The sequence below is a fragment of the Lepidochelys kempii genome, chromosome 5, assembly GCF_965140285.1.
Source record: "Lepidochelys kempii isolate rLepKem1 chromosome 5, rLepKem1.hap1, whole genome shotgun sequence".
Classification (NCBI taxonomy): Eukaryota; Metazoa; Chordata; order Testudines; family Cheloniidae; genus Lepidochelys; species Lepidochelys kempii.
The window spans coordinates 17,034,434-17,060,517 of record NC_136384.1 but is presented as its reverse complement, the minus strand read 5'-3'; the positions used below and the strand labels follow the sequence as shown (position 1 = coordinate 17,060,517).

Here is a 26,084-nt window from a genome sequence, read left to right as displayed (position 1 = left end):
GAACCTCTGCCCATTCAGTCCTGGCTCCCAGGAAGCGTTGCCCATTGGAGCCAGGCTGTCAGGGATTCATTGATTATAACTGTTTCCAGACTACTTCCCCACAAAGTGCGGGACTAGCATGCCGCCTGCAGTAGTTAATATATCCTTAGGCCATTTGCCCCTTCAGTTCATGGTGGGGGTCAAAGAAGCCAAGCTAGTTCCTCCACAGCCTCCAACTCTGCTGAGCTGCAACCCTCATCAAGGGGCATCAGCGGTGCCTGGGGAGAGGAGAACATTCTGCAGTGACGTAATTCCCCTTTCCACCAGCACAGGCTCCTTCCACATGGATGCAGGGCAGGGGAAGCTTGGAGCCTTAAACCGTATCTAACCAGCTCTGCTGAAAGGGTGAACAGGCTCATGGAGTCACACACTCAAACAGAGGCTTTTATGTCATTCATTGTGAGCTTCAAGGTCACCACGACCAGCATCAGGGGACGCTTGTGTCATCCATGCTTAGTCACATCTTGGTGCATATGATGTCTTGCTTGGGATACTGAGAACCGTGAGCAACTATGTTACCCCTTTCAGCCTCAGCAAGTGAGAGCTTTGCAGCTGCTAAGCTATATGTCATCTCCCTGACACACTAGCTCATCCTCCTTGCCAGCAGACTCTTCGGGACGCTGTCGTACAAACTTTGCCTTCCAGGTGACAGTGAACCCAATTCCCAACTTCCCCAGAGACATCTCTCTGCAGTATCTAGTCCCTCTAACTCAGTGGTTCTCAACCTGCGGCCCAGTCAGCACAGAGATATGGCCCATGTGACATCAGTAGGGTCATTCAGGTATTATTGGATGTGGCCCACATAACACATTGTGGGTCCCACATGCGGTCCACAATGGTAAATAGGTTGAGAACCACTGCTCTAACTGGACATTCAACAGACATTAAGTTCTCTGCCTCCAAAGAGACAAAATGCACACTAGCCTGTTAGTTTAGCTGAAGGCTTACGAGTCACTGTAATACAAAGCACTGAGATGGTTTTGTAATAAAACAAAACAAGAATAGAAGTTTAAGTGATAATAAGAATAAAAGAAACAGGTAAGGTTACAAGTAAAACAAAATCAAACCCACTTTCTAGTGACTAAACCTTAATTTCAGCAAGTTATTATCTTTGTCTGAACAGGTTCTCACCTAGTCAATTTCTAGCTACTCTTGCCTTCCAAGCCAAAAGAATCCACCTTTCATAGGCTCATAGGGTGCTGAACCTGAAGTGCCTTCAGTGATGGATAACCAAAATAGTTTTTTGCTTGTCTTTATATTCCCCAAAGTTTATTGTTTCTGTCTCAAGAGCCAGGTTGGCTTTCTCGGTACAGATTCCATCCCTCGTCATGATCATAGAATCATAGACTATCAGGGTTGGAAAGGACCTCAAGAGGTCATCTAGTCCAACCCCCTGCTCAAAGCAGGACCAATCCCCAATTTTTGCCCCAGATCCCTAAATGGCCTCCTCAAGGATTGAGCTCACAACCCTGGGTTTAGCAGGCCAATGCTCAAACCACTGAGCTATCCCTCCCCCCAATTAATGATTAGATGCTCTTCTCCCCTGCTTGTTAGCTTGATGTCTTTGTTCATCTTTATATGTAAATATACTTACATTGTCCTCAAACAAGTAAATACACGTTCTTTTGTTTAGGGCTGTCTGCCAAACGCAGTTTGAGAACAGATTTCCAGCACGCATCTATAATTCTCTGTATACACTATGTACATACACCACATAATTATTTTTGGGACCAGTGTGTTACTAGTTTGCATATCATACTTTACATGACACCTTTTAGATACAGATTATGACAACAGTGTATTGAGGCAATGAGTGTGTTAGGCCTGATGTGAGTCACAGTAGGGTATGCCCTCTACCAGTTGGTATTGAGGGGCTCCAAGGGTCACAATGTGACTGGCAGAACACAGCCACGATGGTAGTCACATACTTTAACCATTCTGAATATTTCATAGCCTGAAATAAAGGGGATTAGTGTATTACGAATGCAGCACTGTTATTTCCCACCACAATGTTCCTGTTTGGAATTAATATCCCTGGGATAGGAACATTTCCAGGGATTGTTGACACTTCATATAAAGACTAGGAAAATTAATTCCAACAAATTCATAGATTCTAAGGCCAGAAGAGACCACTGTGATCTTCTAGTCTGACCTCCTGAGTTACACATGACATAGAACTTCCCCAAAGTAATTCCTAGAGAATATCTCTTTGGATGTTTGTCTATCTTCATTTAAAAATTGTCAGGAATAGCAAATCCACCCTGACTGTTGGTAAATTGTTCCAATGGCTAAATTAAAATGTATGCCTTATTTCCAGTCTCACTTTGTCTAGTTTCAACTTCTAACCGTTGGATCACGTTTTTTCTTTCTCTGCTAAAGAGCCCATTATTAAATATTTGTTTCCTGTGTAGGTATGTATGGACGGTAATCAGATCATCCCTTAACCTTCTCTTTATTAAGCTAAATAGATGGAGCTCCTTGAGTCTACCATTATAAGGCTGGTTTTCTAACCTTTAATCATTCTCATGGCTCTTCACAGAACCCTCTCCAATTTATCAGCATTCTTTTTGCATTCTGGCCCCCAGAACTGGACACAGGTGGTCCAACAGTGGTTGCACCAGTACTAAATACAGAGATAAAATAACCTCTTTATTCCTACTCAAGATTCCCGTTTATATATCCTAGGATCGCATTAGCTCTTTTGGCCACAGTGTCACAGTGGGAACTCATGTTTCACTGATTATCTACCATGGCCTCCAATCTTTTCAGAGTCACTGCTTCCCAGGATAGAATCTCCTATCATTTAAGTATGAGCTGCATTCACATTTAGCTATGTTAAAATGCATATTGTTTGCTTCTGCCCAGTTTATCAAACAATATAGATCACTCTGAATCGGTGACCTGTCTCCTTCATTATTTACCAATTCCCCAATCTTTGTGTCATCTGCAAACTTTGTCAGTGATGATTTTATGTTTTCATCCACGTCATTAATAAAAATATTAAATAGCATAGGATCAAGAATCAATCCCTGCAGAACCCTCCTGGAAACATCTGCTCAATGACAATCCCCATTTGCAGTTACATTTTGAGACCTATCAGTTAGCCAGTTTTAATCCATTCAATGGGTGCCATGTTAATTTTTAGATTATTCTATTTTTTAATCAAAATGTCATGTCAAATTACAGAAGTCTATTACATAAACACTATTACCTTTATCAATCAAACTTGTTATCTCTTTAAAAAAATCAAGTTAATTTGACATAATCTATTTTCCATAAATTCATGTTGATTTGCATTAATTACATTACCCTCCTTTATTCTTTATTAATTGAGTCCCATATCAGCTGCTTCATTATCTTGCCCAAGATCAAGGTCAGACTTACAGATCTATAATTACCCAGGTCATCCCATTTACCCTTTTTAAAAATTGGCACAACATTAACTGTCATCAAGTCTTCTAGAACTTCCTCAGTATTCCAAGACTTATTGAAAATCAACATTAATGGTCCAGTGAGATCCTCACCCAGCTCTTTTAAAACTCTTGGATGCAAGATCATCTAGTGTGAGCTCCTGTATAACACAGGCCATAAAATTTCACCCAGATGCCCCTCTTTTCAGCCCAAAAACTTATGTTTGACTAAAAGCATATCTTCAAGAAAGGCACCCAGCCTTGATTTCAAGACTTCAAATATGCAGAATCCACCACTTCCCTCAGTAGTTTGTTCCAATAGTTAACCACCCTCACTATTAAACTTTTAAAAAAAAGACAATTTTTGACCAGCTCTCTTTAGGGGATTATGCAAATTATGACCAAGTGCTGGAGTCCGTGGACAGTTGCAATATGATAGTAACTTACTTGACTTGCGAACGTGATTGAGAATGAGAAACTTATTTAAATTCACAAAGGAAAAATATAATACAATAGCAGCACAGGTTTAGTATCCACTACAGAGAGATGCATTTTCCCCAGTGAAAGGCAACAGGGTACAACTGGACTGATATTCTTCTCCACTCTGCACGCTATTTAAACAGCAAGCTCATGTTTTGGTTAATATCCCTTTAAACAGGAGATTAGAATGTTGGAAACGGATTGTTATATGCCATTTGGGAGTGGGGCTGTTGGACAGAGCTAAGGAAAGTGTCATGTGATTGGGATGTGGGTGGTCATGCCTAGCGGTTGGCACAGGAGTCAGACCTAGGGGTTAAAACAGGAATCAGAACCCAGGTGAGAGTCAGAGGCCAAATGTCACAGTCGGGAGCCAGAAGCCAAAGCCAAGGGTCCCAGCCAAAGTCAGTGGTCAGGATCTGAGCCAAAGGTCAGAATCGGGTTATTTGCAGTGAGACAAGTCTGGGGACAGGGCAGGAGATGCACATGCACAGATGCTTTGACTGCTGGGCTTAAGAGACAGTTTGCTGACTCTGCCAACCAATTAGGCATCATAGTTAAGCAGGCAGCCTACTTCAGGCCAGCTGCGCTCATTAGGTTGCCCAGAGAGATTGGCTCTCCTGAAGGGTTATTTTCCTGGCAGAGCAGTCTCAAGAAGGTTGTCTTCAGGAGGAGATCCCCTGAGGAGACAGGCAAACAGAGTCAGGGAAAATAAACTAACAGGAAGCTGGGTAAACATGTGAGACAAACAGGAAAAAGGATGTGAACGTGACTTGGAGAAATTTAAAGAGCTAAAACTTCAAAATTGGGGAGAAAATGAAAGTAACAAAAAAAAAAAAAAGGTGAGAAACCTGCCTGAATCAGGGTGACCATATTTCACTAAAGTGAAAATGGGACGCTGGGTAAGCAGCGACACCAGGCAACTTGCGCCCCCCTGAGCCACGTGGCATCATTGCTCGCCGGAGCCCCACCCTGCATCGCTGCTCGCCCAAGCCCCACCTTGCGTCGCTGCTCACCCAAGCCCTGCTGTGCGGTGCCGACAGTTCAAGCCCCCCCAAGCTGACAACCCAAACCACCTGGTGTTGCCACTTGCCCGAGCTGACATCATGACTTTTCTGGCAAAACTGGGCATTTGTCCCATTTGCTCTTGCCTGAACATTCCTCCGTGTTCCCCGTAGGGAAAGAGCAAATGGGACAAATGCTCAGTTTTGCCAAAAAAGTTGTGACATCCAGGACAGAGCTTAAAAAGAGGACTGTCCTGGCCAAAACAGGTATGGTTCCCGTAGCCTGGATGGAAATGAAACCAGCCTCCTGGTTCCTGTCTCTCTGCACTAATGAAAGCCTTTGAGTTATTTGTATTACTCCTGGTCTGTTTTTTGCTTAAATTAAAGCGGCTCAGGCTCCTTTGGTAGCTGGTTAGGCTTCTCTCCTTCCAAAACTCACAGGGGAAACAGCACAATAATACAACCTGAAGTTGAAAGAAAGCAGAACTGCCAGCTTCTTCCATTAATGTGTGTTTGAAACCACTCCACCCTTCTATGCTCACACATAGGAAACATCACAAGTTTTATCTCCCAAAGTTTTTCCTCCTTATACGTTTTCCCTCACAAAGGAGAGAATGGAGTCCAAAGATAACAGTTACTTATTTCTCCAGTTCATAGATGACTATCTGTAAGGCCACAGTGAATCAGTCCTGAGTCAGTTAAAGGGTCTAAGGGTGATTACACTAATTCTGGTAATTTTAAGTGACAAGGTACATGGATTCCAGCTTACAGCTACAACTATCTGAATAGGACTCCAGGTCATCCAAGGTGAGGGACATTTGCAAATCTCATAATCCTCTGCTTGTAAATACATATGATCTAGCTACAGCAGGTGAATAATAGGATATCAAGTATTCCCCTCTAAGCGAGATCAGTTTCAGGTTCTGAAAAACCCAAACATACTCTGTTTTATGAAGATGATATAATCAGTGGGCTGCTGTCCATATGTGATCACGGGTAGAGGTACAGCATCCAGCTCTGTGGAGGTCACTGACTGTGGCCCAAGCACCGAAATATTGTTCTACAGGGCCACGGTCGTGTATTTTTTGTTGTTGAACCAGGACTCACCTCCATGAATACTCAGACAGAAGACCCCCCCCCCCCATAAAGCACTGCTCTAGCTTTAAAAATATACATCTCTGGTTCCATATACATAAAGTATATACCACAGACACCAAATGAAGCATACAATAAAATATTCAAAGGAGAATCTTCAATTTAGGTGGGATTCATTAATATATTAGAAGAAATGTTATACTGGTGTGAGCAGGTGCCTTTCTCAACCAACTCTACAACCCCAGTCCATACAGTATGTAATGTTCAAATTCATCCCTATCCTGCTATTTAATTTTATTAACAAAGACTGATAGCAACAATAAGATAAAGATCAGTTCATGCTTTCTACCCAGGCTGGACTGCCCCCAGGGTTCCTCCCTATAACTGCTGAGCCCACACCTTAGAACATCTCTCTTCCATAGTGCCATACTCAGTAGGGTAACAAGCCAAGAAGTCAAAATAACTTTTTTAAAACCCTTTCCCAGTAGGATCAACACCTGCTCAAACAGCAGAGAGCTTCAAGCAAATACTGCTATGTTAGAATTACAGAATTCTAAAACCAATTGTAATACTACTAATTGACATTTATAAATGAGGAGATTTCAGCAGGGATCTGGGCCAAGAGGTATTTTTTAAAAAATGATTGATGATCTTGCAAATCGGGTACACTTGGAAAGTAACCTAAAGGACTCTAAAGTTTGTGTTGAGATGGTTCTTGCTGAGGTGTATTGAAGGGTGGAGGGAGGAGATTTGAGTGGGAAGAGTAAGAAAAGTTACCTATTGTAGTACACTTTTTTTATAAAGTTACTTCTGATCTGTTATAAGTAATGACATAATTTATCTGCATGGCTTAAAAAAGTGTTTGTAGTAAAAGAATTATTTTTAAAGTACAGTAATTACAGTGGTAGCCCTTAAACTTGACAGTGGACTTAAATGCAAAATATTAGCAGCTGGATAACTTTGGCATTGGGAGTGTTTGCTATAGCGAGAATATGGATGCCCAAGGGAATGTGAAATGATCATTATTTTATTATTATTTGTATTATTGGAGTGCTTAGGAGTCCCGTTCATAGACAAGGACCCCATTCTGCTAGGTGCTGTACAAACCCAGATCAAAAAGACAGTCCCTTCCCACAGAGAACTTGCAATCTATGTATAAGATGGAGGGAGACAACAAACAGACAAACTAGGGAGTACAAAGAATGAGAGGGCACTGGTCAGTGTGATAGATGGTCTCAGCACACCATCAGCCGAATCATTGTCAAACTGTTAGTAAGTTTCAGTTTTAAGGATTGATTTGGAGGAAGAGAATGAGTTAGTTTTGCAGATGTTTATGGGGAGCTCCTCCCAAGTGTCTGGGTCAGCATGGGAGGGAGCACAAAGGTGGTTGTTTAAAAATTTAACAACTGCATGATGGGGGCTGACATCATGGGCCAATCAGAGGTGGGAGTCAACCTTTTGATACTGAATGAGAGATGACAGGTAGGGTGCGGATAGGTCCTGAAGGGCCTTGAAAGTGAGGACAAGTAACCAGGGCCATGCAAAGCAGGGTTCATACAGCCCCAGTGGAACAAGGCCAGGACCCATAAAGGGCCCTGTTTTTATACTACTTGCTCTTTTATTCGGGTCATCGGTCGCTAGCCTTCTCTGTAACTGCTCCCTTCACTTGACCTCAATTGACCTTATCTGTATTCCTGAACTCTGGGTCATTAGTTTTACTTGATATAAGTCTGAGTTTCACAGCCACATTATGACCTTTCACCAGATTTCTCTCAGAATTTTAGTTACACCTTTTACTTGCTACCACAGTCATTCCAAACCTAGTAATTCATTGGTTGGAGAATTCTTACAGGCAACCATCATTTTCTCCATGAATACCTACAAACACAAGAGCAGTGCTCAAAAGCACAAGCTGCAGCAGGCCTATGAAAAAGATCAGAAGACTGGGCTTAGTCTGCAAAGTTTCTTGAAAGGTGTGAAGTTTGGCAATTGTAGCGGGGCAGTTACCCTGCTCTGGTAGAGGAAGGCTGGGCTGATTGGGGAGGAAGCCACAGCTGGGGCCAGGCCCCATCAGGCCACACCTGGCCTTGTTATAAGAGCACAGGGAGGAGCTGGGTTTGAGTCTCTCTCCAGTCTTGGAGGGAGAAGGACCTCGCTGTGTGGGAGCTCAGGGTACTAGAAGTAGAACAGTGCTGTAGAAGGGCAAGAGGAGCTGGGGAGCTCCAGCCTGGCAAACACCCAGGCTGAGGCCTTGCTAAAGGCCAAAGCAGGTACTGGGGTTACAGAGGTGCAGCCCGGGGTTAGGCAGAGGCAGCTGGTCCAACCTCCTTGCCAGTGATGAGTGACCATGACAGACTGCAGTTTGCCCCAGTGGAGTGGGGGCTAGATAATGACTGGCAGTAGCCACTGAGGCAAGATGGGTATAGTGGATTGGGGGTTCCCCTGGGAGGGGAGACCCAGAGTGTGGGGACTGCCAGGGGGCAGCACTCCAAGGTAAAGAGCACTGGGGTCTGGGAGGAACATGGGGGGCCTGAGGCAAGTGAGACACTGCCCAGAAGGAAGCCTCTGAGGCTGGAAAAGAGCTAATTCCCAGATGACCAGCAGGAGGCACTGCACTGGTGAGTCCATGAACTGCTACAGCCATGTACATAGTGAAAAGTCTGATGATGGTTCTGCTACTGGCACTTCTGAGCTGTCCTTAGCCAGTGAGGACATTCATTTGGGCTTGTTGGGTGCTGGAGTCTGATTCTAACACAGAACTTGAAACTGAATTGTTGGGTCCTGGAGTCTCTGATTCTTGGACAGAAAGTTTCCCGTTGGTTGCTAATGCAATTGTTATGGATGAGGGCACTGAAACTGGTTTGATTATTGGAAGTGTGGGTTGGGATTTTTGCCACAAGTGAGAGATTTTGTGGTTTTGTGGGGTTTTTTTGGGTTTGTTTGTTTGGATTTTTTTTTTTTTTTTTTTTGGTAGAAAATGGTCCTGTTGTTAATTTAGAACAAGGCTTTTGACCTAGCCAACACAAAGAAAGGCAAGTATTAAAGCACGGTTCTTTGTCAAAACTCCTAGGGGGGAGTTACTCCAACAGTCTTCGTAGAAGCAGTCTGACTCTTGCCTCCTTGTTCTGTTTCATTTATTTGCTTTTCCAGTCAAATTCCTCATCTTCTCTGCAAACCATAAAACTGGGTTCAGAAACTCTCCATTTTAATGCATGTGTATGCCAATGTGACCGTTCAAAAGAATGTGGAGGCAAACACTCGCTAGATTGAACTTGCAGAATGAATGGAAAAGGGTCACACAAGTGACAAAAATGTGCAAACCTACTGTCAGATGCAGAAGGACGTATGGCACAATATTTTGTATTGTCTCTTGGATATTTTGCTGTAAAGTGAGAGGTGTTTAGATTTGAAAGATTCAGACAAGCAATTAGTCTTTGTAAAGGTAATTTTGGGGGGTTATCTGAATTGCTTACAAGGTATGATAGGGTGTTGCGAGAGCATGTGGAAGCAATTAAGGCTGGCACCGCAAAGGGTGATGTTCTTATCAAATCAAATTCAAAGTGTATTTATCAGTAGGATTGAAAGACATTTTTGAGACTATTTTTGACAAGATTAGGAAAGCTAAATTCTTCTGTTTGTTTGCACTGCAGACATGTCCCCAATGGAACAATTGTCTCTACTGTTAAGGTATACTAACATTTTATTGATATCCACACCAAAATAGGAGGGGGCATTACGCAGATTATTTTAGAGAAGCTTGAAAAAAGACAGCCTAGATACGGCTGATTGAAGGGGACAAAACTATGACAATGGGGCAACATGCACAGAAAGGTGTTCAAAATCAAATTCAGCAGGTAAATCAGAATGCATCTTTCATCCCATGTGCTGTCCGCTCAGTTAATCTTGTTGGAGAAACTGCTGCAATGGTTATTCACAAATTTGTTCGGTTTTTTTTATTATTATTCAAAGATTGTAAATCCTGTTTTTGACTTTCTGCTAGGTTTTGGGATGTGTAGAGAAAGCATTATAAGATAAATATGAACTTAGAGTTCATTACCTGAAGATTGGTTAATGAAATATGTGTTGATAAGAAAGCCCCTGACTAGAAAGTAGAAGGAAGGCCTTGAAAATAACTTATAAAGCCAGAAGGAATAAAGTAGGGAGAATATCTCGTTGAAAGAATAACTAAATGAGAAGGAAATTTCTAAAAAGAAGGCCTCTGACCAGTACAGATTACTACAGATTGTTTTAAATAAAACAGAGAATATATCTTAAAATAAGCCAACATGGCCCTTACCAAACTACACACCAGTCTTAAAGCCTAAGTGAAGCCAGGTGCAATGGAAAAGCTGTGGAGGAGGAAAAAAGGAAGTTGTAAATCTTAAAAAAGGAAAGGCTTTGGGAAGAAAGGAGGTTGTAAATCTTATCTGAATTAAGACTGGATATATGGGTGAACTGTCTCAAATTGTTTTTCAGCTAAAGTCGGTATTTGGTAATGACGTTACCTGTTTGTTAAGGGGTATAAAAAAATAAACTCTTAAAGGGTTCATTGCCAATACTTGTCTGACCACAGTGTAAGTATCTTGATCATTTAAATGCCTATAAATGTTTTGTTACTCTATTGGGTGCAGTAAATTGCTTATTATTTAGGTTTTTTAGGAATATTTAGAGCAATGGTACAAATACCATTTGGCCTTTGGATTTAATGAAGGAATTTAGATTAAATTAGTGTTTGGTGGTTTCTCATCAATATTAATTTCAAATATTAATAATTCCAACAAGCATATTAGCATTACATTAAATGCCAAATCATGACAAGATGGTTAGCAAGGTTTGTGGCAATCCATCCATTTCAAAATCAGGTTGAGTGTGTTCTTGATGCTTTCGAGAAGATCAACGCTTCACACACTCTCATGCCAGAATTAAGTCAGAAGTTGATAGCTTGCAAACGAACATTTCAGCGCTTTCGTTCCTTGCTTTGGCTGAGACATGATATACTCTCTGTCCAAAAATTAACATTGTGAGCAAAAAATTGCCGAGTCCAGACCGTGATATTAAAACGTTTACTTGGTGAGCTTTGAGATGCTTTGTTGGAATTATGGTCTTCTGGGTTCATTTCATGTAAGGAAGCTGCTACTTCACAGAACAAGATTCATAGATTCCAGAGCCAGAAGGGACCATTGTGGCCTGTGTTGTACAGGACGTCAGGAGACCACAAAACTTCCCCAAAAGGATTCCTACGCCATATCTTTTAGTGAAACACACAATCTTTACTCCTGAGGGAATTCTGCGTCAAAAAATAAAAATTCTGAACACAATATTTTAAAATTCTACAAAATTAATTTGTCAATAAATAAATGTGGAGGCTCCAGCATGGCAGTGGGGTTCACAGGCCACTTGCTGCATGGAGGTGGGAGATCACCCTGCAGTCACCATCCCATTCCCCCAAGGACATGGACTCAGCAGTGAGGCTGCCCCAGAAACACACCAGGGCCCTGCCTCTGCACCAGGCGCACCAAGTGTTGGCAGGCTCAGCCCAACAGGATCCAAGTGTGGAGGGGATTAGTGTGGGGGATCCAGGTGTGGGGTAAGAGGGTTTTGTGTGGGGCAATATGGGTGTGGGCAGCTCAGTGGGGGATCTCAATACCCAGGGGCTCACTGCAGGGTTCCGGATACAGGGGCAATGGGCCTGGAGGGGAGTCCAGGTGAAGGTGGTTGGGGCTCAACAGGAAGGTCTGGGTGCTGGGGAGTGGGCCTTGGTGGGGTGGTGCCAGATGCTGCTGGTTGGGACTCAGTGGGGTGGTGGGTGCAAGGGGAGAGAGGGTTCATTGAAGTGGTTTAGTTCCAGGGGGGTGGAGCTCATCAGGGTGGGGGTTCAATGGGCCTGTTAACGGGGCAGCCCCAACTGCTGCCAAAGGGATGCAACCTGCTGGGCTCCTGCATCCCCTGCCCACCATCTCCTTCTCTCCCCTTTCCTCTCCCCACTGTCCCCTGCCTCACTGCTCCAAAAATCACACAATATTCAGGTGGCTTCCAGTCTCAAGAGACCAGTCACTTATCCCAGATCAATTTGTAACTTAGATCTCACACTAAAGACAACGCCTGTAGCCAATCCTGTAATAAACTGACTAAAGGTTAATTAACCAGGAAAAAGAAAGGAGTTATTTACAGATTCAAGCAAGCATATACACACAAATGAATTACTATCTATGGTTCCTGTCATTTCAAAATATCTTTCACAGCAGACCCAGGGGTAACCCCTGGGGGATCTCTGCCTTAGTTTAGTGTCCCTGGCCCCGTGAGAGAACCATTTCTTCTTGTGAGCATCTTTATATCACCTTCTCCCAGAGTTCAACTGATGGAACAAGGGCTCCTGCATGCAACTTCTTCTTGGGTGGATGCGTCAATCAACACAGCTTTTTGTCCTAGATGGCCCATTAAGTCTTAATAGCCCTTCTTAATGAGTGGGGGGAACCACTTTCCTGTCTGAGTTCACACGTGCAGAGCAGGCATCTTTACAATTATAAAACAAACTTATGTTACCTTGCAGCACGGAATACAGACATTACAGGTGAGATTAATGCATGCAGTAACTTATAAATATTTTTCAGACTCTAAACACTAACAGTATGCATCCGATGAAGTGAGCTGTAGCTCACAAAAGCTCATGCTCAAATAAATTGGTTAGTCTCTAAGGTGCCACAAGTACTCCTTTTTCTTTTTGCAAATACTGACTAACACGGCTGTTACTCTGAAACCTAAACACTAACTGCGTTCTTATAAAACTAATACCTATTTTGAACAAAACTAACATACAGGTGAGCTGGTTTGGTTTCCAGCTATGACTTGGTCATAGCTAACGCCTACAGCCTTGGCCAGAGCTCACACTTGGTTTACCAGGATCACGCTGTGATCAAGTCACCCCTTAATCGTCTCTTTGTTAAGCTAAATACATTGACCCCCTTGAGTCTCTAACTATCGGGCACATTTTCTAATCCTTTAATCATTCGCATGATTCTTTTGTGAACTTTGTCCTAGTTTTCAACATCCTTTTTGAATTTTGGACACCAAAACTGGACACAGTATTCCAGCAGCTGTTGCACCAGTGCCAAATGTAAACTAACCTCTCTACCCTACACAAGATTCCTGTACTTATGCATCCAAGGATAGCTTTAGTCTTTTGGCCACAGAGTTGTACTGAGAGCTCATGTTCAGCTGATTACCTACCACAACCCCCAAATCTTTTTCAGAGTCACTGCTTCCTAGGATAGTACCCCATCCCGTAAGTATAGCCTACATTCTTTGTTCCCAGTGGTGTCCATTTGCATTTAGCCATATTAAGATGTCTATTGTTTGCTTGCACTCAACTTACTAGGCAGGTCATTCTGTATCAGTGACCTCATCTCTTCAGTATTTACCACTACCCCAATTTTTGTATCATCTGAAAACTTTATCAGTGATTTTACATGTTCTTCAAGGTCATTAATAAAAATGGTACATAGCATAGAACCAAGAACACATCCTTGCAGGACCCCACTAGAAACACACCTGTTTGATGATTCCCCATTTACAATTACATTTTGAGACCTACTAATTAGCCATCTTTTAATCCATTTAATATATGCCTTGTTAATTTTATATCTACTAGGGTTTTTTTTTAAATCAAACTATCATGCAGTACCAAGTCAAATACAGAAGTCTAAGTATATGGCATTAAATTTGTAATGTCATAAAAAAGATATCATAAACCCACATTGACTGGCATTAATTATATTACGCTCCTTTTCATTAATCAAGTCTCATAGCAGCTGCTCCATTATTTTGCCCAGGATCAATGTCAGACTAACAGGCCTATAATTGCCCAGGTCACCCCATTTAGCCTTTTTAAATATTGGCACAACATTATCTTTCTTCTAGTCTACGGGAACTTTCCTGGTGTTCCAAGACTTATTGAAAATCAAGATTAATGGTCCTGTGAACTCCTCAGACAGCTCTTTTAAAGTTGTTGGATGCAAGTTATCCAGACCTGCTGATTTTAAAATGTCTAACTTTAGCTGCTACTATTTAACGTCCTCCTGCGATACTAGTGGAATTGAAAGAGCATTATGATAGGACTACATCATCATCTGTTTGTTTTCCCCAAATACAGATCAGAAATATTTATTGAATGTTTCTGTCTATTCTACATTATTATTGATAATTCTATCATTTCATCTAGTAATGGACCGATACCATAGTCAGGATGCTTTTTGTTACTAATATACTTTTAAAACTCCTTCGTATTGTCCTTAAATCTATTAGCCATAGTCTTCTCATTGTGTCCCTTTGCTTCCTTTATCAATTTTCTACAATTCATAGCTTCTGAATTATATTAATTACTGTCAACTTCCCCTTTCTTCCATTTGTATTTTTTTTATAGCTGCCTTCACTTCCCTTCTAAACCAGATTGGTGTGGTTGGTTGGTGTTTTTAAATCAATATGGCCTTTCTCAATTGTGGGATCATGGTTTTTGGGCAGCTAGTAAAGTTTTCTTAAACAATTCCCCATTACCATTCATATTTTTCTGATTAATTTCTTCCTCCCAGTTGGTATGGCTCATACTTGTTTACAAACATTTAGCAATATCCATGCAGAGAGAGATAAATTATCTCAAAGGAGGAGAGTAATGCCAGGTAAACTTGCAAAAGATGGAAGGTCATCCGATCTTGAAAGTTTTTGAATGAAAGGTTTTCAACTCGGTCATAGACACAATATTAACACAGTTGGAGAATACGATTCATAAGTATGATGGAGTCAGAAAAAGGTTTGCTTTTTTTCATAGGCAAGAAACTTAAAAGTATCAGGAGTGAAGACTAAAGAAGCACACACAAAACTCACTAAGCAGCTATCCTGAAGATGTAAACTCTGGAGTGTTGAGAACAAGACTGAGCTTTTCACCAGTCTTTGCAAGCAAATTGTTAAGGATGACTTGGAAATGAAGGCACCCATTGATCTCTTTAGCTACATTCACAAAGGGTCTTTAGATGCAAGAAACAGCACTGGATAATTTTGCGGTCTTCCTGTTACCGTAGCTGCTAATGAAAGGTGTTTCAGCAAGCTAAAACTAAGCAAGAGCATCCATGGGGCAGAAAAGGTTAAATGATCTGGCGGTTATTTCTACAGAGAACTTGGAAGCAAGGCAGCTAGGCTGGGATGAGTTAATTAATTAGATTACTCAGAGAAGGCTAGAAAGGTCCCTTTGTTAAAGTTCTTAGTGGGATTGCATTTTAGGATTTTTTTTCGAGAATGGGGGCAGATTTGAGTTTTGGGAACCCTCTCCTGGAGTCAAGCACTTAAGTTGTTCTTTGCAAGAAATGCTGGAAGAGAAACCTCCTTTATAACTTTAGCCCAGTGGCTGAAGCACTCACCCAGGATATGGGAGGCCTCGGTTCAATTCCTCACCTCTGCCTAATGAGAGAAGGGATTTGAACAAAGGTCTCCTATCTCTTGGGACAGTGCTCTAGCCACTGGACTCGTCTGATGTGGGACTCTTGACTGTTGAAGGTGTTTCACTCTGGATTATGTGTTCTGTTCTCCAGCTAAGATTTGCATTGCATGGTTCCCTTTAATAGCTGACAACCACTTGAATTGTTTGAACAATTGTGAGAGACAGATGTATGCTGATTGTCTATTATTGCATTAGAAAATATAACAAAAGCAAATGTAATAATAAGATTTACTTTTTTTTTCTTTTTTTGCTGTATTCAATAATATGCCTTAAATAGGGTGGATTTACTGAGGCTCTTGTACCAGGAATGAACAAAAAACACTGTTTGTGGTAGGGGGAAAAACTGAAGAGGGTGCAGATACTGGACCAACAAAAGTGCAGGAAAAATTCTTGTTCTTTCCACTCATGCAGAAAGAACACTTGGTACTCCTCTGGTTCTATAACAAGTAAACATCCTAATGCGGGTCAAAGCCCCAGAATGAAGAAGAAAAATAATAATAGAAGAACTTTTTGTTTAATTTACTACCCTAGCCCTGATCCTGCAAACATGTATACACATTAGGCTCTGTCTACACTAGCACTTTTGTCAGCAAAACGTTTGTCGGTCAGGGGTGTGGGAAAAAAACAACCCCCAACCAATGTAAGTTTTGCTGACAAAAGCACCAGTATGGACAGTGCTATGGCGGCAGAAGACATTCTCCCACCGACATATTTACCACTGCTCATTGAGGGTGATTAATAGAATAGCTCCACGGGAGATTTCCTTTGGTGAGGAATGCCACTGGAAAATACCAGAATATTAGCCAGAGGCTTTCATTTACTTCTGGGAGAAGATTGTTTGAGAGTTGTGAAACTTGTTGGAGGGTTCAAGGAAAATGGCTACAAGTAGAAAGAAAGATGACGCACAGCTTACATGAAAGGCTGAAAATACTATTATGAGCTGGGTGAAGCCTTGTTATAGGTTGAGTTAAAAACTTGTTCAAACTGATATGTGAATGTGCCCTTCATTTAAGGTAGTAAGAGACGGTTAAGGGCCCATACCTAAGGGCAGGGGGAAGAGAGAGAACACACAGCCAGACACCAATGACAGCCAAGAACAGAGCAAGAGGCAGAAGTAGAGGGTAAGAAAGCCAAATGGTGAGTAGTGTGACACCGGGAAAAGCAAGACAAAGCAAGTTTTGGAGTTTGTTGACTAAAGAGGCTTGAGTCTGTATAAGCTACAAAACTGTTCCTTTTGTTCTTAGTTCATTCTGTGCTCCAAGAAGCAGGACTTTATACATTCCTTGTAAATAACAGATGCATCAAAGAGAATACCAGACTTCATCAATTTCTGCTTTGACCTGGACATCCCCAGGATCCTGACATCTTACTAGTTGCTCAGGCCAAAAAGGGGCAATACCCCCTCTGCAAGTGCAATTAGTGCTGTTACTGTTGCAGGAGTGAACCCCATTATGGTTGAACACAAAAGCAGCCGAATGATACCCAGACCTTAATGCAGTATCTCAGCACGCAGACCAGCATCGGAAGGGACTCAGACTTTCTGGACACAGACTGGAAAAGCTTGTGATAGGTATTCCCCCTGTGAAAAAAGAAGGGGGGGAAACCACACACTCACAGCTACTCTAGATGCCCCAGGAACACGCACCACAGCCAGACACACCCACCCCCCGGCGCGCTCCCGGGACACACGAGTCCGGGCACAGCCAGGCAGGCACCCAGCGCCGCACCCTAAGGAGATGCGGACTCCGGGCCCAGGCAGCCCCCCTAGGGCCGCTCTCCAGCCAGCCACCCACATGCTCAGGCGCCCGCACCTCTTCTGTGGCCGCTCCCCGCGCCTTTCTCTGCGCCAGCCCCGATGCCTCGGCCCCTGGCAGCAGAGCCGCCGCCGCCGCCTGCGGGGCCGCCCTGACCTGACCCAGGCCGGCGGCGGAGGAAGGGGGACCCAGCCCGGCCCCGTTGCCGTCACAATAAGCGCTGGGCCGCCCCAACAATCAGCGCCTGCTCCTGCTCGGGGACCGCGGGGGAGGGCGCTTTCCTCCTCTCCCAGGCCTGCCCCGGCACCGGCTCCACCGTCCAATCGCTCGGCGGGGAGAGCGGGGCGGGGCGGGGCTGCAGCTGCCTTCGCCGCCGCCTGCGGCTCTTTCTGGAGTGGGAAGCGATGGAACAAAAGAAGCGCTGAGCGCGGCGGCGGCAGCAGCGCCCAGGCCGCGCCCGGTGCCCCGCGTCACTCGGTGTCCCCGGCAGCGGCATGGAGGGGACGCTGCCCCTCTAGGCTCCGCGGCGGCGGCAGCAGGACCCGGACCTAGCCGAGCCCCCCCCGCCCCCGCTCCCGGCCATGCCGAGCGGCAGTGCCGCCGCCGCCGCCTGCCCCCAGGAGGAGCCCGCCGAGGCCCAGCGTCTGCCCCCGCCGCCGCTGCTGCTGCTCCAGCAGCCGGACACTCTGCTCCTGCGGGAGTGCCTGGCCGGGCTGGGCCTCCACGATCGCGGCCTAGCGGGCAGCGGGGAGGCGGCCGCCCGGCAGCAGGCCCGGGAGCGGCTGGCGGGGCTGCCCCCGCTGCCTGAGCCGGGGCCCGACGGGGCGGAGGAGGTCGAGGACGAAGGGGACCTGGAGCTGGAGGAGGAGCTGCTGGCGGCGGAGGACGAGGAGGAGGAGGAGGACCCGGCCTCGCTGCTGCTCTCCTCGTCCTCCTCTTCCTCGCCCTCACAGCTGCCGCCGGGGGGGCCGCCGCCGCCTCACCCGCTCCTGCCCGGGCTCGGCTCCGTGCTGCTGTCCCCCGCCGCCGCCTTCGATGCCCAGGAGACGGCGGTGGCCGGGGTGCTGTACGGGGCGGACGATCCCCAGGGCATGATGGCGGCGATGCTGTCCCACGCCTACGGCGGCGGCCTAGGCGGGGGGCCGGCGGCGGCCCCGGCTCTGAACGGGGAGCAGGCGGCGCTGCTGCGGAGGAAGAGCGTCAACACCACCGAGTGCGTCCCGGTGCCCAGCTCCGAGCATGTGGCCGAGATCGTCGGCCGTCAGGGTGAGTCCCGCCCGCGCAAGGGGGAGTCGTGCCCGAGGGGAGCGGGGACGGGGCCTGGGCGAGGCCAGCAGGAGAGAGAGGCGGGCGAGGGGTGAGGCCTTCCCGCTTGGTCGGATTGCGGGGGGCGGAGAGGGCCGCCGGCGAGGGGGGAGGCCGCCGGCCCGGCTGTGCGAGAGAAGGCCCGACTAAGCCTCGGCGGTGAGGCTGTGGCCCGACAGGGGCAGGGAGGCCCCGGTGAGGTGCCTGGGACGGAGAAGTTGGGGAGGGCTCGGGCAGGCTCCCTGGGGGTGGGGTAATCCCGGGCAAGCCCCCTGAGGGTGTTCGCCATGGGTGGGGGTGTGGGCAGCCTGGCAGGGGGCCGTGGGAGGATGTTACAAGGGCGGGGGGGGACTCTGGGTCTGCGGTTGGAGGCGGGAGGGGGCGCCCCAGCCAGGTGGGTGCCGATTTGAGGATCTGCTGGGAGGTGGGGGGCTTTCCGCGGAAGATGGCTGGCGACCAGCCCCTGAAGAGGGGGCGTGTGTTGGTGTGAACCTTGGCCAGGAGACTTGATATCCCCAGAGCAGAAGCAGGGTGAGGGTTGAGCCTTGCCAGGAGAATAGGCAATAACATGGCAGATGGATGAGCTGAGCAGGGGTTGGGACTGGGCCACAGTTCTGGCTGGGAGTTGGGTGGGATGAGCTCTGTGGGGGATGAGCAGCAGGTTGGTAGGGCAAGTTCTGCCAGGGCAATGGGCAGTAGTGCCTGGGGTGGGGAAGCTTGCAGAATGCCAGAGTCGCTGCAATCAGCTATCACCGGGTCAGGCGAGGTGGTGGTGAGTATTTATACTAAAAGGGATAGGACTCTGGGGAAGTGAAATTTACCAGTCAAATGGCCTGAAGCCTAGGTGCACCAGTGGGGCAGGATGGCAGAACTGAGCTGGCCCAGGACAGCTCTGCTAAAATGGGAAACTGGAGTCTGCTTAACAGACTAACTAGACATGGAGGGGTATAGTATAGCTTATCTCAGGGGAGAGGAGATGGACAACTGCTGGAGCATAAACCAGCACAAGCCACTGTAGGGAGACAGCAGTAGTGTTGTGAAGGGATAGGGCTGTAATCTCTTCTTCTGGGCAGGCTGTTAGAATCAAAGACTGCTTGGTTAAACTTGATAAGGTTTTTTCAGTTTTAGTAGCTGCAGCTATTCAGGTTTGCATAATGGCATGAATGAGCTGAATGGATGCCTCTCTTCATTCTCAGTCAGTGGAATAAATTCTCCAACCAGTCCCTTAAACTAACTCCCCCAATCTGTCTTTTTGTCTGGGGATACAATAACCGGGGCTTGGGGCTGCTGGGAACAGGCCCTTGCGTGTAATAGAACATGAGACTGGAATGGCCTGGGAAGCCTGCATAAAGAGCTGAGTGCAAGAATAGTTCAGGCTCCTACATTTAGTGGTGATTACTTGTTTGTGTGTGTGAAACGTTAAACCATACATTTCAATATAATCTGCTTGAGTAAAAATAGTTTGTTTTGCTTTCAGTGTTGTGGGGGTTTTTTAAAATACAATTTGTGGTAAAATTGAGTTTGAAATTTACTAACTTTTGGCCAGTTTCTGCAAACACATGCATGTGAGTAGTCGCATTGGCTTCTGTGGGTATGTGAATGACGATAGTCACTTGTCTGAATGTTTGCAGAATTGCATGCTTAGTCCTTTATTATGACAAACTTCCATTCATGCTCATTCAGACAAATAAGATGAGACTTCCACCATGAGCAAACTTAATGGGGGGGAATAAATGTGTTATTTCCCTTGTTGCTATTTTTAACTGTTGCATGTTTGACTAAGTGTTCTTGTCCTCACACTCCAGTTTTTGCTTCCTGTTGATCTTACTGCAAAGTCACATGTTTGTTTTTCAAATCATGCTTTCGTGATAAGGTCATGCTTGTGATGTCACAGATTCAGTATTGTCACTTTCTTGTGGTATCAGGGTGAGAGAAAGATGGGGGTGTTGGTAAGATCATTTCATGCACAAGTGTTTCTGGTAAGAAAATTAAAAGCATTTTTTTAATTTGTAAAGGGGGATGGCCTAAATGATCAAACACAGGTGCCTAAACAGAAGCACTCTGTTCCATTTCCCTTTTTATATCACTTTATTTACATTTGCTGTTTGAGTCAAAGGGTGAGTTAAAATAATACAAAATAAGTGGAGCTAAAAAGATGCATTCTAAACACCGTTCATTCACTGGGTTTACTTTCCCCCATCCTTTGTCTGTTACCTGTTTGGACTGTAAGCTGCTCAGGTCAAGGATTTTCTCTTTATTTGTTCATGAAAAGCCTATACGCAAATACCTTTTTTATTTAATCATTTCTGTTGTATAAGTAGTTGAAGTGTTCATTTAACAAACTTCAAAATCAAATGTTTACAGATTATTAGAGTAGGAATATGTCCCTTGCTTCCCCATGCAACAGGGTCGAATACACAGATCTGAGACCCTTTCTTTAAAAGCCTGTCCAAGAGAGAGCAACAAGTATTCAGTATTAAGAAGTGAAAATGCTTTTCCAGGAAATAAACACTAGTGACTAAAAACTTGGTCACGCATAATTGAAAAATGTTGTTTTCTGTATTTCTCTTCCTCTTTAAGAGAATCATAAAAATTAGATGTGAGAGACTCATTAGGCCATCCAGTCTATTCTTCACCAGTTTAGGATTGTTCCTTGTAGTGTATTCTTCAGTACTTTTTTTTGTTTTAAATGACTCTCACAATGGAGTTTGCATGAAAACAGGATCTTTGTTCCTGAAGTGTTCATCTGCTCTGCCTCCTTTTGCTCCTCAGCTGACATCATACTTTTTAGTTTGTGATAACACTTAGTTGCTGTGGAAAAGATCTTGCCAAAAACAGAATGATGGCTTCAGAAAAGGACAAGTAGCAGAAGAGAGAACTCAGGATTTTCATTACTATTTTTTGTTACCAAAAACACTGGCATAAAAGCATTGGTTTTCTTAAAAATGTATTGGCAACTCATTAAAGGAAGTCTATACTTCAGATAGCTAAACAAATAGTTGGTATAGAAGTGGTATACTTATCAAAGGAATCTTCAAAGTTTGTATTTAGAAATACCTGTTTATTGAATAGAACCGTTCTCATACACAGACACAGTCTAGCCATGTATTGATAGAGCAGTGATCCCAAACTTGATTTGTTCATGTACTGCCTTCTTAAAAAAGTGTGTTGAGGTGAATGGATAGACCATCAAGCTCACGCACAACAGTTTGGGAACCGCTGTACTAGAGAATTTTGATTCTAAATTCTGCCTGCCTTGTGTCCATTCCAGTAAGGACATTGCAGCTACACCATAGAATGTGGTTATCCCATCATATCTCCTGAACATCATCTGGTTGCATTCTGGTTTTGAACTAATACGGCTTCTATAACACTGTGCATGGATCTCCTGTTTCTATAATATTTTTGTTTAATAAAAAATATTTTTATGCAGTGCTGATGCAATTTAAAGGTGACCTGTGAATGAGCTTAGAACAATTGGATTTGTGTCCCTTTGCATTTTTTGTTCTCTTATGTACAAAGAGAACCCGGAAGGTGTTCTCTTAATATGTTCCCTGATGGTTTAATTGCTGAAATATCAGGAATGTCAAATCTGGTGCGAGTTTTCCTGGAGGACTCGCAGGGGTCTGAAGAGCATGTTTATTGTGTGTATTTGAAAAGAAGAGTTAGGGTGATTGGAACTTAACAAAAAAGTTCTTTAGCCAAGCTGAATTTTTAACAGGGGGCAGGGGAATGGACTGCTAGCATTCTTTATATACCATAACAAAGCAAAAAAGGTGTAAGCTGACTTCTGTTTGCCAGTTATATTTAAATTTACAAAATACTTAGCATTTTTAATATATAAATACAACTTATGCAGTACTTCAAAATATTGATACAGCACTTATCCTTCTGGATTGCTACTCCCACTTTGGGGACTTGTGCTGGGAACTGACATAGATACTGGAGCAGTTGGAGGCCATGTCCCTGTTAGGAGCAGCGTAGCGGCATCAGTACAGCTCCATAGCTATGCTGCTGTAACTCTGTAGCGCTGATAAGGAACTACAGAGATGGGAGGGATTTTTTCATCACTGTAAGAACTCCACTTTCCTGAGGAACGGGAGCCAAGTTAACTGAAGCATTCTTCTGTCAACTTTGCTTGGTCTACACCAGGGGTTAGGCTGGCTTAGCAGTGGCACTCGGGTGTGCATTCACACCTCTGAATGCTGTAGCTATGTTGACCTAATTTTAAAGTGTAATCCAAGCTGAAGGAGCTGTGTTGTGTGGATATATTCAGCAAGTTTACACTAGCGAGGATGCATAGTGTGGACACCCTGCACTAGTGCAAATTACAGAAGTTCTGTTGATGTGTAAATTGCAAATGTTCACTTCTCATGTAGACAACGCTTCACTGAGGGTTGCTACTTCAGGCCTGGTCTATACTTAAAACAGGTCAAGATAGCTACTGTACTTGGGGCTTGAAAAATCAACACAGCTGAGCACCATAGTTTAAACCAATCTAATCCCTGGTGTGGATGCAGCTGGGTTGGTGGAAGAACATTTAAGTCAACCTAGCTCCCATAGCTCAGGGAGCCGGTGTTTGTACAGTGACAGAAGAACCCCTCCAGTTGTTGTAGTTTGTATCTGCACAACGGGGTTACAGCAGCATAGCTATGGCACCATACTATGCCTCTCTAGCACCCCTAGTTTAAATGTGGCCTTAGTGACATAGCCATATACGTTTCAGTCCTAGTCTTCCTGCTGCAAGCATTCACGTCCCATTGGAAAACACTTGGAGGAAGGTATAAACCATTTGTTCCAATGAATTCATGCATTTTTTCCAAAACAATTCATGCAGAATTTTCCTTATAAATTCTGAAACCCATAAGTTTTCCACAGTGTAGAGAGGCCTTTTGAGCACTGGCAGAAAGGAAAGGGGGATAGCAAGCTGCTGACTGGCTTGACAAAGGTTGGGTTAAATAACTTGAACAAGGTCACATAAGTCTGTAGCCAAACTCAGAAAACCATTGACTTGGGCTGCCTTCTTGGGCCCCCAACATTGCTAATAGAAGTGGGAATTTAAAAAACAAAAACAGGACAAAAATGTAGTTTAGGGGGCAGTGGTTGAAGGAGATTGGATGAAGCATTCCAGACATACAGGAGTTTGAGGAGGAAAAATAAGCCACAGAAGTTTTGTCTACAGTAGACTTATTTATCTCCAAAAACTTCCTACTGTTGCTACCATGGATACACTTCCCCTGATAGAAAGCTGTAGTGAAGACAAAGTAAATAACATAACTGCTACTGCTTTAAAAACAAACTGTTGCCACTGTTAGAGTGGGAACCATTTTTACCACCTGCAGTAGTTAACATATTGTAATGTTTTTTCACAGTCATCTAGATCTTCCCATCCAACTCTCACCTGAAGAGTACAGATTTTCCTTGCCAAAGATCTTGTGGATTTTCATGTGTGAACATCTATATAAGTCCAGACTAATGTACTTCTAAACCACATTGGACTAACTGGTCCTGGGGGAAACTATTTCATAAGCTGCATCAGCAAAACTACCAGATCTTGAAAGTTTCCCCAGATGATATGGACTTTACAATCTGAGCAAGACCCTGACCCCAGATGCAGTGTTCCAGCAGGATCAGCAAAGTGTCTCTCTTTTTAAAACCTGTTTTGTAAGAATTGAGATGAAAGGTCAAGGGCCAGTTCCCAGGTGCAAATGAAAAAGAGGATGGTGGGGGGGGCAGGGGATTCCATAAACCTTTTAAATTGGCATTGGGTTGTAAACTTATCAGCAACTGAAAAAAAAAATCTTGATGGGTCTTGGAAGCTTCAGGGTTGGTGTTTTTTTTTTGTTTTTTTTTTTTTTTTTTTAAACCTGAAAGTTAAAAGTCCAGGACATTAAAAATTCAACTTCATTTCAAGTTTCAGATATTTCTTTAAAAGGAAGCTCTCCCCAAATATCCTCTGTCTATCCACGTATTTAACCGTCCATATTTTTTCCATGCATATACTTTTCCTGAATTCATAATACATTACACCTTCATACTTTAATCTCCTAGGGTAATGGTACAAAACATATGCTACTGCTGTTTCATATGAGGCTCTGTGTCCTAGGCAGTAAACCTGCCAGGAACCTCTGCTGCCCTCAAATGTAAGAGGCAGTATCCCTTTTTTGGCACTGACAACTTGGAAGTTATGTATTATAGGGGTTTGAATTGAAAACATATCAGTACTGTCATGGCTGTTGGGAGGACAGCTGACAGTTTTGACAGTTGGGCCTTCTGACCTAAAGGGATACATGGGAGGTGTCTCGGTTTTCTTGCTTGGGCAATCGGGTGCATATTGAGACGGTCTTCTTCCCACAGTTGGCCTCCAAAAACTGACCTACTTCATTAGGCAGTTCAGGTTAACTTCCATTGTTTCCTACCTTTTCCCTCCAGATTAAATTAACGCTCTTGGCTTAAAGGTGCCTACTTTCATATAGTTATTGGAGTGACTCACAGAAAATACCTTCATTTTTATGTGGAAGATGATCTTTATAAATAGATTGCAAGTTTTTTGGGGCAGAGACTATCTTTGTTCTGTTGGTGCTAGGCGCTGTACAGTGGGGTCCTGGTCTGCGAGTAGGGCTCCTTGGTGCTACAGTAATACAAATAATAAAAGGTGTTGCTATCTGGCTTTTCTTTTGGGCCAAAGGTGTTTTCAGAGTGCCTCGCGCTGGTTGCCACTCGTCTCCTCTCGAGACTTGCAGACTGTTGCAGTCTGCAGATTTATAACGTATTGATAGTTGAATGGGGCCCTGTACCTACCCAAATAACTTTTCAGAAGGGCTAGCATGGACCACCCTAGGGCCAAGACATTTCTTCCAGAATAAAGCTTAGGTGTCCCTGAATGTATCTTCCACTGAGAGCTTAATCTAAAATCAGTGAGCTCTTACCTCAGACTAATGGAGTAGATGGCCCTTCCTCATGTGAGACACCTTTATTAAATCTTATTTCAAGTTTGCAGGGTTAGTTAGCAATAAATTTCACTCCAAATATGGATGACATTGGAGCTATGTTGATTATTCTTCAGTTTGTCTCCAAGCTGAGTGTTTCGGTATTCCATCCCCAACTATTGTAATTTTAACAGATGTTTCTTGGTTGAGGATCCCATCACCGGAGGCTGACCATTTAGGGTTGGTGGAATGTGTGGGAGGCTAAGTTCCACAGTGTCCAGGAGCTGCAAGTTATAAAGTGAACTCTCAAATCTCTGCCGCTGAACAATGGCTGCATTGTTCAAATGCTAACAAATAGAACTACCACTGTATATTACATGAACAAAAAAGGAGGTGCAACTCTAACAGGAGACACTGGTTTTATGGGATTGCTGACATCCCCTATTTCTCAGTCTGGAAGGCAAAGAGAACACAGTAGCCATTCATAGGCTTCAGGAACATCACAGTTGATGGATTAAACAGATGGGCCAACTGTTCAAGAAATAGGGCCGTGCATCATAGCCCTCTTTGTGATGAGCCTCAGT

The 26,084-nt window shown here is 44.1% G+C and overlaps 1 protein-coding gene across 1 annotated transcript in view; it reads left to right on the top strand.

Annotated features, from left to right (window-relative positions):
* The first annotated feature begins 17,592 nt into the window (after positions 1-17,592).
* MEX3C (mex-3 RNA binding family member C) overlaps positions 17,593-26,084 on the top strand; it is a 31,449-nt gene continuing 22,957 nt past the window's right edge. The window contains exon 1 of the mRNA XM_073343559.2: positions 17,593-18,532. Coding sequence (XP_073199660.1) covers positions 17,848-18,532 — 685 coding nt within the window. The 5' untranslated portion in view covers positions 17,593-17,847. The remainder of the gene's footprint in view (positions 18,533-26,084) is intronic.